Source organism: Nilaparvata lugens, chromosome 1, assembly GCF_014356525.2.
Source record: "Nilaparvata lugens isolate BPH chromosome 1, ASM1435652v1, whole genome shotgun sequence".
Classification (NCBI taxonomy): Eukaryota; Metazoa; Arthropoda; class Insecta; order Hemiptera; family Delphacidae; genus Nilaparvata; species Nilaparvata lugens.
The window spans coordinates 65,851,414-65,862,629 of record NC_052504.1 but is presented as its reverse complement, the minus strand read 5'-3'; the positions used below and the strand labels follow the sequence as shown (position 1 = coordinate 65,862,629).

The 11,216-nt window shown below is 34.3% G+C and overlaps 2 protein-coding genes across 4 annotated transcripts in view; one reads left to right on the top strand and one right to left on the bottom strand.

Annotated features, from left to right (window-relative positions):
• Positions 1-4,647: 4,647 nt before the first annotated feature.
• The window catches only part of LOC111053205 (DNA mismatch repair protein Mlh1), a 28,668-nt gene continuing 22,099 nt past the window's right edge, over positions 4,648-11,216 (bottom strand). The window contains exons 11-13 of one of the 3 annotated variants that reach the window (XM_039439978.1): positions 7,611-7,815; positions 6,411-6,556; positions 4,648-4,849 (exon numbers count right to left, since the gene is read on the bottom strand). In XM_039439978.1, the coding sequence (XP_039295912.1) occupies positions 4,688-4,849; positions 6,411-6,556; positions 7,611-7,815 (513 nt within the window). In that variant the 3' untranslated portion in view covers positions 4,648-4,687. Of the gene's footprint in view, positions 5,309-5,803; positions 5,820-6,339; positions 6,557-7,610; positions 7,816-11,216 lie in introns of those variants that run through there. The other 2 variants (XM_039439996.1, XM_039439989.1) reach the window with 2 other exon arrangements.
• On the top strand, positions 7,872-9,297 carry LOC120354047. Its single transcript, XM_039440026.1, has 2 exons — positions 7,872-8,833; positions 9,017-9,297. Coding segments are annotated over exons 1-2 (615 nt in total). The 5' UTR covers positions 7,872-8,219; the 3' UTR covers positions 9,018-9,297.

Here is an 11,216-nt window from a genome sequence, read left to right as displayed (position 1 = left end):
GCTATCTTTTTCTCGCTTTGCTATGTTGCCAGATCGTTTTTCAACAATGTAGAAATATACGGTACCGGTAATGAATTAACAAAATATTTAGTTTTGATAAAGAAATCATTGAAAAATATAATTGATTATTTTAAATGAGAATGAACTGTTAATATTACGGTACCGTACATCAATAAAACTGTGCAGTTACCGTCCATAGAAGACATTGACAAGACACAGAAGATCGCCAATGTTGTTTTCCTCTATATCTTTCTCTACTGCCATTATAACGTGGACCTCACTATATATTATTTTTTGTCTCTGATTCTGTAAAGTTGTAAGAGTAAAATTAATCACTTATTAATATCGGGGCACCGAGCTTCGCTCTTTATTTATTTATTGACTTTTGATAAGCCGAACACATTTCTTTAGAATGATTGGGGAAGTAGGCTACTAAAAATGACAGGCACAGCCCAAAACTGTTTCTTTTCCGAATTTTGATTTATACACTATAAATAGTCCAGATAGTAGGTTATGTTCCATACACTTAAATTCAGGTTCAATTTTCTGTTCAAACATTTGAAAACAAAAAAATTATAATTCAGATTATAATACAAACCAAATTGAATAACAAAATAACACTCACTATAGCCTAATCACTTGAAATTTTCAAATAAACGATCAACTTTGAAAATATTATGATATATTACTCTTGTTTAGGAGGATTATCAATTCATGTCAACAAATTAGATTATGTTGATCAAATCGATTAAATTGTCTAGCTAGATAAAATTTCTCCCTGATTGATTATGATTAAACAGCTGGAAATAATTCTGTCTCTCTCCCACACAGGCACACGCACGGTATATAGATGAAGATTGAAGATTTAGATTTTCATCTAAATACCGTGGGCACACGCATCTTCTGTTAACGATAGACGACGAAATTCTGTTTTCCAAGGATGAATTATCTTTTAATGTCGTTCAGCAAGTTTTCCAAAGAATGAGACCTAGTGCAATCGAATCTACATCATAAACCTACTACCTATGTTCCAAATTTCGTAAAAATCGTTAGAGCCGTTTACAAGATCCGTAAAACATAAATAACCAGATATATAAATACCGGTACAGAAATTGCTCGCTTAATATAATAGGATTTGATTTAAATCCAAATATCCAAAGTCGTAATCAGGGCCAGGTCTTCCTGGATAGATCGTGTCGATTAAACATGGTACATAAAACTGTAGGCAGCGTCACAGTCCAGCAAAGCTTTCGCCGAAAAAATCCTCTAACCGGTAGAAGCTCCTTCCAACAAGCCACTTTGACAATGAGCTTCGTCTGAACACATTGACTGGGCGTGCCCTAACCGAGTTCGGCAGGCAGTTGAACATTCGCACCGCCAAAACAGGAAAACTGTCCTTCACTCTTGACAGGCGACAGCGCGGCACATCCAAGTCAACCCCCCTTCGAGTTCCATGTGAGTGCACTTCCCTTCTAGCAAACGTGCAGATGTTTCTCCTGACGTGTAGGAGCGATGACAATATGTACATGCCATGAACTGTATGGATGCCCAAATTCATTCAAGAAAGGTTCAAGTAGGTAGTTGTAATATTACAAACTAGCTGGCCCGGCGAACTTCGTACCGCCAAATAGTTAATGCATCTCATGACAAAACTACAGCTGGATGCACACCTGAGGAGGCACGATGCGGCATTTTGCATCCAGGTGCTTTGAATGGAAGCACTCACACTGAATCGGGCATGCCGTGGAACGGTGTGATAAGGCACTCTCCATAAGATCAACACTTTGTATCACCAAGCCGCGCCTCCTCGGGTGTGCTTGGTCTTAGCGTAATCTGATGCCTCACTATATTTTTATGAAAATTATCCAACAATCAGTATTTACATTCTAAACACCGAAGACAGCACAATTATTCGAAACAAAGCAATGTCTTTAGCGCATGTTAGTCTTTAACCTGAGGCCGCACTGCTGGATGGTTACACACAAAACAGTCATTTTGTTTTTAGTCGGGGCGCTTAGAATGAATTAACATGGTCGGTTATGGAGCAGCATTCTTGTCTACTATCTATGGTACCGACGGTTGCTGTATGACGCAATGATTATAACAGCTGATTTTTATTTCTGTGAAGGACCGTGGGAAAGAGTCCTGAAGTCGGATTATAAATTTGATAAGCCATAAACCTAATCCTGAACATAATGAACATAACTAATAAAAAAAATCATCAAATCGGTGCACACATAAAAAGTTATTGAACGTCAAAATTTGAGGCTCGATTTTTATTTATATAGATTTAGCCTACCGGCTACACTGGATTTCACAAAGATGAAACTTCATTATTAATATGATACAATAAGCTGGACTGATTTATAAAATTAAGGTTGACCATTTATTTTCTATCTCAATACTGTTTTAAAAAAAGCAGATGATGAATAAAAAAATCTGGTGTGGCGCACTCACACAACTTTCCTTGCCGTTATGAAAATTGATCACCTGACGCTAGTGTTCCCGCGCATCTCAAGTCTACTATTCAAAGATTTGAGCCAGCTGGTGACAGGGCAATAACGCTGGAGACACACATGAGGTCTGCTATCTCTTCATAGTGAATGATTTAATAGAATCAACAATAATTTGCAATTGAATAATTACATTTTCTCGAATTTAAAGCTAATTTTCAATTGTAGGTGCAAATGTTACTGAACATTAATTGTAGAGATTTTCATACTCAATCTACTCCACTAGATTTTTTTTTGTTTCAATAGTATCTGAAGCCTGATAATTGGGAATCTAAAATCGAACTTTGCATTGATGGGGCGGAGCTCCTGGAATTTTTACAGATATGGGACTTGTGGCAGTTGATAGAGCTTATCGATGACTATTTTAGGTATGAATTTGATCATAATCGTTGGAGTCGTTTCCGAGAAAATCACGAAAAAACCTGTTTTTGACAACATTTTCGCCATTTTAGCCGCCATCTTGAATTGCATTTGATCGAAATTGTTCGTGTCGGATCCTTATAGTGAAAGGAACTTAAGTTCCAAATTTCAAGTCATTCCGTTGATTGGGAGATGAGATATCGTGTACACAGACGCACATACACACACATACAGACCAATACCCAAAAGCCAGTTTTTTGGACTCAGGGGACCTTGAAACGGATAGAAATTTAGAAATTGGGGTACCTTAATTTTTTTTCGGAAAGCAATACTTTCCTTACCTATGGTAAAAGGGCAAGAAAAGTAAAAATGCTTTTCAACTTGTACTTGGATAAAAAACGAATTGAGATCTAAATATGGAACCATCGAATTTCGATTTAAAGAAAAGGTACCTATTCAAAATAGTTTGAGTTGTGATATATTGAAGAGGAATGAACGCAAGATGGAAGGTTCGTTAATTTTGTTGTAAATTATTGTAGCTTTATTGTTTCATTTTATTAGAATTTTAAAAAGGAGCCGATGCTTGTCCATGGCACAGAAAAACATATTCGTTGATGGCCACATTTAAAAAAAAAGTAGGCTAAAAATTACGAAAGGCTACTGCACAGGCTAAAGATACTTTACAAATTATTCAGCTTCCAGATTTCGTAATACGTTTAACATACTCATATACCGTAGCACATAGCTCATTATCAATTTTTAATTGTTTAAAAAATATGAAATTACTTACCGTACTAATAGAATCATTTTTTTAAATAATAAAATTAATTTAGCAAAAATATTCTTCAATGGTTTGAGGTACGGTACTTGGACAAGTATAATAAGAAAAATATTATTCTATTTCTTCTTCCTTTAGCATTCAAGTCCTATATGGACCTTGGCTTCGATGACAATTCCTTTGCATCTGTCTCTATCACCAGCAACTCTCTTCCATCCCCTTCTCCTTGGTCTTCTTCTTGTGCCTTCAATTCTTGCCTCCAATATGATCTTTGGTAACCTTTCTCAATTCATCCTCTCAACATGTCCAAGCCAGCGTATCAATTGCAAATTTATAGAACGCACAATATCTTTCCTTCCAAGTATATTATTTATCTCTTCATTTCTTCGAATGACCAAAACTTCAGCTGTTCTTATGGGTCCCCATATTCTTCTGATCATTTTCAATCGAATATTCTATTTACCGTGGGAAAATGATGATATATCATTGTATTTTTTTGATAAGACACTCTTACTTCTTACTCAATAAAAAGTATCTAATAATTATTATTGAGTTTAGTGGTTCAGAGCCCACTTTACGACGGTACGGATACCGGTCCGTTCTCTAATTCGAGCTTTAAGTATTGTCATGATTTTGAAAAACATATAACTTGCTAACCCAACACATAATTTCATATTCATGCTTGAATGAATATTTAAAGTGTGTAGAGGTAAAAGTAGAGTTCTTCTAATTCAATTTATAATAAAATTTAACACTTCCAAAGTTGATTGTGGTAATGTCAACTCTATCAATTTTGACCTAATTTCCGCCATGAAAAATGTGACGTGAACTGTCTCTTGATCTAGTTATCAAGGTCTAAAGAAAATTTCTCAAGTGTAACCAAGATAATTACGGTGAAAATAAATTTATTACTAATTAACGTCCTTGAATTATAATTTCCATAATATATGTGAACCTAAATTTTATATGTGTTTTACCAGGAAAAATAAATTTAAATCCATAGGAAACACATTTAATATAAAACTAAACAATGATATCAACATCTTTCAAATACTTTATACAGGTCGGGCAAGTTGGCTATTTGTAAGATTGTTCCATCTTCAGCGTAGCGTCGTGGAGGAATAAAACATGATCGTAATGTAGAATATAGAACATGCTCAATGGTCCATTTCCAATCATATTCTTTTGCTTCATTATCCTGAAAAATTATTAAAGTAATGGATTAAATCTTGAAAATATATAAGGATATTAACCGTAAACGATGACGTAATTTTCCGGTGGTTAAATTTAATAGAAGTACTTGTAGAAGGAATTGATTCAGGCAATGTGAGATAAAAATACAAACACATAAAAGGATGAACAGACACTCTTCAGCATCAAAGGAATAATAATAATGTAGATGCAGTGTGAGCATGGAAAGGAAAAATCTCTGTATTATATGCATCATCAATTTTCAACTTTCTTCAATTTAATAAAATGTTTATCTAATTGAAATTAAAACTTCACCAAAGTGTTTGAATCACTCTCATGACTCTAGCTTCCTTAGAAGAAAATTCTCAGGAGGGATTTATTCAAAATAAGTGATTCAAGAGTCTTGGACGAAGGTCTTCAACATGAATTTTGAGTGATCTGGTGTCCTTGTTGGTAAAAATCAGGTCTGAAAAGTGAAACAACACATTTTGAATAGCATATAGACCTTATCTTCGAAAAGACACTCTAATTTTTTAGGCCCGGTTGCACAAAAGCCTGTTAAATTTTAATCGTGATTAATTTCAAGAGATCCAATTAGACAAGGTTATTTCGAAAAATAGGCTTCTCTGATTAGTTATTAAAAGTATTGGAACTTTATTAGAAGATCCTGTACCGTATAATATACTATTCATTAAAACAATAATATTACTATTACTAACAATAACAATTACATAAAAACAATAATATAATCATTATAACAGTCGTTTTCAAAAAAATATTTAGAAGGTATTGGGTAAAAATAACGTCCATAGTTTGTTGTGTACTATTTGGACAAATAATGGCCATGAAGAATGGTCGTCACCATGCAATGAAATAAATGAACTCAGGGACTGCATGCCATGGATAAAAAAGGAAAATTCGTATGGCTTTTGTTGGTGGGGAGTCTCTTGCGGGAAGGTCCCACCTCGTCTGGATACATAATTTGAGCGACTGTCATACTTCAGCCGGGACAAAAAAATTGGATGACAGGTAACAACAATAATTATGAATGTGATTTTGAATGAAAGATTTTTGTATGCTGCATTATCACTCTGAGTGGGCCTAATATATTGCAGATTGAGTGGCCGTAGTCGAGTGGATCAGATGCTGGCTTTATGATTCAGAGGCCCGGATTCAAATCCCGGCCCGGGCAAGATATTTATCTCGGGCCACTACCGTGTTTCGGATGGACACGTTAAGCCGTCGGTCCCGGCTGCCTAAAAAGCAGTCGTTAGGTCATGTCAGAGGCCCTGAAATTGATCAGTTGCGACCTGAAAACTCTGACACCAGACCTGAGCCAGCCAGGTCACTCGATATTATTATTATTATATTGCATATTATTTGTATGTATATATAATGTATATAGATAATATAACTTACATGTAATAGATAAGTACAAACTTATCGAACAATTTTGTTATACTCAAGTACTAGGAAAGATTTATTTCTGACTAATCCTAATAGAAAATCATTGATGTAAATGGCTGTTCAAGAGAACATTTTGTGAAAACATGAGTAGGCCTACTTACAACATTGTTAGTAGCAATTTTACTGTAGAACTTGGCTGTTTCCCTGCAAAATGATTCAAAGCATTCCTTTTCATTATCCCAGTTCACTTCACAGGCAAGTTGTACTATGTACCATGGCAACCCACCAAGGTCAGGAGTGTAATTATCTGAAAAAACGAAAATTTTAAAAATATATTGTAGTGATTAATTACAATAAAATGAATAATTATAAGAAATCTCCACATTTTTTTTTCATCTCAAACATATTCCGTTCAAGACGAACGAATGGTTTTCGACTTAGGACTAACTGAACTAAGAAGTATCTAACAAAGAATAGAAAATTTTATCCGTAACATGAACAAATCCATAATACTGCACCATGATAATGGTATTGCCTAAGCTAAATGACACTGAATTTCTCTGAGTGATTATAGTTATTCATCAATAACGATTATCGAGTGTCGTTATCGTGCAAAAGCGATGAATAAAATTTCCTCTATTATTCCAGTGAGAAGAGGTTCGGTCGCTGCTGATGTCCCTGTATGTTGACGTATTGCCACTACTGGTGGCTAGTATTGGACGCCAGTATTAAACCTGTGGGCTTTTACAAGAATTCATCCGGTTCTTGCCAATTTCCCTCACTCTTGTACCCAGTTTCATTTCGGGCTGACAATGAAATCAACTTATAAGAATTCAGTATACACCAAACATTTATTCTAATAACCTTGATTGATATTACTAAGGGCCGATTTCCGAACTCGGGATTCAGCTAAGTTCTAGACTTTAAACAGCTGGAGTCAGAAAATTGGCTTTCTGAAACAGTGCGTGGACGTAGTCCACGTTCAAATTATATTTCGAAAAACTAGAAAATTGAACACAAAAAATAAAGAGATAAAAATAGCCATTTTAATTATCTAGGAATGTTTTATTTCGTCAAGGAAAAACGTTTCCAATTATAGAAATGAGTAACTAAAGATTATCATAAAAACTACGACTACCTCCCGTTTCGGAAAGCCTATTTTCTGACTCCAGCTGTTTAAAGTCTAGCACTTGGCTAAATCCCGAGCTCGGAAACCGGCCCTAAATCATTTGAACCATATCTGTAAAGTCACTGCCGAATAAGATGTGTTATACTGGGAACCTGATAATAGAAATTAGAAACCCTCTACAAATGTGAATAGTTCTGAGAATGAATTCAGGATACAGCAGTATCAATATTACCTAAAAGTAAGGGAATGGTTTTCAAATTCCCTTCCTGATCAATATCGATTGAAAAGTAATCTTTCAACATTGGAGCCTTCGAGACAAGCAATTGCTCGACCTGCTTCGAGTAATCCTCTTTTTTGCCCGCCTCGTCGTCATCAGTCCAACCAGCCGCAGGTGAGTCCAACCCCATTTTACACAATTTAGCCAATGCTAACTGATTCTGAAATCAATTTATGCATTCAATTAATACAAAATAAACTACTATTAACAGCTTATTTGAATCACAATGGATTGTACACGAATTAAATGCTAGCCTATAAATTAATTTATAATGATAAGAACATTCAACATTATAAAACAAAATAGGTATTTAAATATACGCACAGCCGCTCTCATAAGATAAAAATTCCTTTGAGACCAAAATTCCTTTTAGACTACTTTTAAAATTTGAAAAATATTTTCAATTATTTCTGAGAAACTTTCTCGCTTTCACCACCCACTTTTGGAACAAAAAGGTTTCTAGCTGTCGAAAAATTATTTTTTTCTGCTCGAAATGGACCAACATAATCATTAATTGAAAAATGACTATAGGACACAGTAGAACATAAAATTCTAATAAATAAAATGAATAACGCCGGCATAAGGGGAGTATGTAACAAATGGTTTGCAAGTTTCCTTGCGGACAGATCGCAGCAAGTGAGAGTAGGTGACGCATTAAGCTCCAAGAGATACTCATCCTGTGGCGTTCCGCAGGGATCAGGACTATCAGCCGAATCATTCCTGATCTATATAAATGATTTGTGCGAAGGAAACCTTATTGGATCGCTGACAGCATTTGCTGATGACACAGCTCTGAGCTACTGCGCTGAAACTAAGACTCAGCTGACACAAATGATTACAAGCGATGTACGCCGTTTGAACCTGTGGTTTCAAATTAACTCCCTCGAGATCAACGCTAAAAAGTCAAAAATTATCGTCTTCCAACTAAAATCTAAAGCAGAAAACACACAACCTCTAGCTATTCCCTCTCATACCGATAAGTGCAAAAATCTTGACATAGACTACAACTGTGACAGAATTGAGGAGTCTGAGTCTGTAAAATACTTAGGCGTAATAATCGATTCCAAGCTCAGCTGGGCACACCACATACAAAAATTGAGAGAAGAGTTAAGGGTGACATGTAGAAAATTATATTTCATCCGCAAACTCTGCCCTAAGCACTTGCTGAGAACGCTATATTTTGCACTTGTCGAGAGCAGGCTGCAATACGGAATAACGGTTTGGGGAGGTGCATACTTTTCTGTTTTAAAACCAATCTTAACTGGGCAAAAATACATAATTCGCACTATAGCAAACAAACCTCGCTTAACAAGTTCACTGCCGCTGTTCAGGGAATGGGGCCTTTTGCCTTTGAGATACCTGTACTTCTATAAAGTATTACTAACTTTTTACAATAGGAGTGGACACCTTGTCAATCCACGGCGGGAAACTTGTGGACTCCGTTCAGCGGGAAGTCTACTTCCCCCAAAACCAAACAAAGAATGCTTTCGTAGATTTTATTCCTATGTAGCCCCTAAAATATTCAACAACATACCAATCGTGGCAAGAAAGCAAACATGCTATCTAAAACTCAAAAAAGAAATTAAAAAATGGCTGTTAACAATGGATGAGATCGAAGACCTATTTAAAAAAAATAGTTAAATTCACAAGATAAGATTGCACCCATAAGCCACAATACACAAACAGAATTATAATTAAATAATAAAAGCTTGAAAGGTACGGAACGAGCTATTTTCTTTTCTTTCTTTCTCACGCTTGCTTTTGTTTTTGACAATAACTGGCAGAGCCGCTTTTCATCATTCATCTCTCTCTTTTCATTTTCAACATAGATTAATGTTCATTGTCATAACCTCATTCTTCATATTCTCTTGAAAAAAAAACTTTTCGTTTTACACTACAATATTCTACTAGACATAAGGTAGTACTATCTCCATCATTCACTTTCATTTTTTATTCAAATATTAATAACTTTTGAAAAAATTCCGACTGTAAGCTCTTTTGTTAGAATATTTACATTTCATGGTTTAAGTTAATTTATTTTTAATTGATTGCATCAAATAAATTATACAAATGGACTTTGATGGCAACTCCCAAAATAGAATTTTTCTCGGGAGTGTCTTCTCAATAGAATAATTATTTCTAGTAGTAATAATTTCTAGGAATGATAAAAACGACTCAGACATTCTTCCCGTTAGTTTGATATAATTCTCACTTGTTAAGACATTCCATAATTATGAGAGAAGTGATATATGAAAGATATTTTCGCGATGTTTTCAATTTCATAAAGAGAATTCTCTCTAATCCTTCAACCTTAATTCCATTTTACCACTACTAGAATATCAAGGACGATATTCCACATACAACTATGTGGTTAAATTAGAAATTTCATAAAGTCACAACTTTACATGAATTGGCAGTGCTGTTATTTCTTCGGATAGAGGGCCAAGTCTCAATCTATTTTATACAGACTATACTATTAGACCAGTGAGCCACAAATGCTCTCCTAAAATTTAAAAATTGTAGATTTCTGTTATTTGTTGTAACACGTGCTCTGAACATATTGTATTGTAAGAGTATGAATGCTTGAAGAGCTAGAATAATAAAAAGAACCGTTTCTCGAAACTATTGAGAATGCATTTGAATAGCCTACCTAGCCAGACGACAGAGGTCATTATTCTTTTCAAAATAGTTTGAAACAAAATCATTCTTTCATAGAAACTTGCTAACAGTATTCTAAACGTCAGTCACAGACACGTCAGTCACAGACACGTCTACAATAGAAACCACATGGCCCACTGTGTTTTGTGTTAACCCTTGTATAAATATCTATAGCATAAGTTGATGGCAGGTAAATGAAGATTGTGTATAGCAATATAGATATATAGTTGGGAGAGTAGTAGAATATAGATATTATGTAGTTTACAACGTTACCACGTGGTTAGCATATGCTACAATTTTACCACGTGGTTAGCATATGAATATTATTGAAGCAATTATTTGATGATCAATTATTTGAATGGTGATCACATAAAACCATAAACATGAAACGAGTACATGTTTATAAAAACTAGGGCATGAAGTAGATTAGGCTATATGTATAAAGTATTCAACAAATATATGTTGTACAATGAATTATAATTTAATAATTATTATAAGCTAATTAAGTTAGTTGAATCCGAATTCATAGGCTAAGGACAAATTTTTAAATAGAATAAATTAGGTATATTTGATTGAAACATGTTGACAATGAGTATAAGAAACCTGCTTAATTAATTAGTATCTTATTAATTTGATTTATTCAATTCAATTGTAATGATATACTGTATGAAATTGTGTTTTGTTCTTCATTTAATGTATATATTATTGAAGTATTTTCCATATTAGATTTATAAGATTGATCACTGTATTAATCAAATTCGATGAGTATGTATTCAAAATGTCAGTATCCAAACTTCAGAGTTTAAATATTGATAAAATATATGATATCATTTGTTTTAATAATGAAGGGGAGCCATAGTTTAAAATGATATATTATAATAAACATTATAGTAAATTTAAATT

Coding starts and splice junctions, on each gene's coding strand:
- LOC120354047 (XM_039440026.1), top strand. CDS start 8,220: ATGAATAACGCCGGCATAAGGGGAGTATGTAACAAATGGTTTGCAAGT.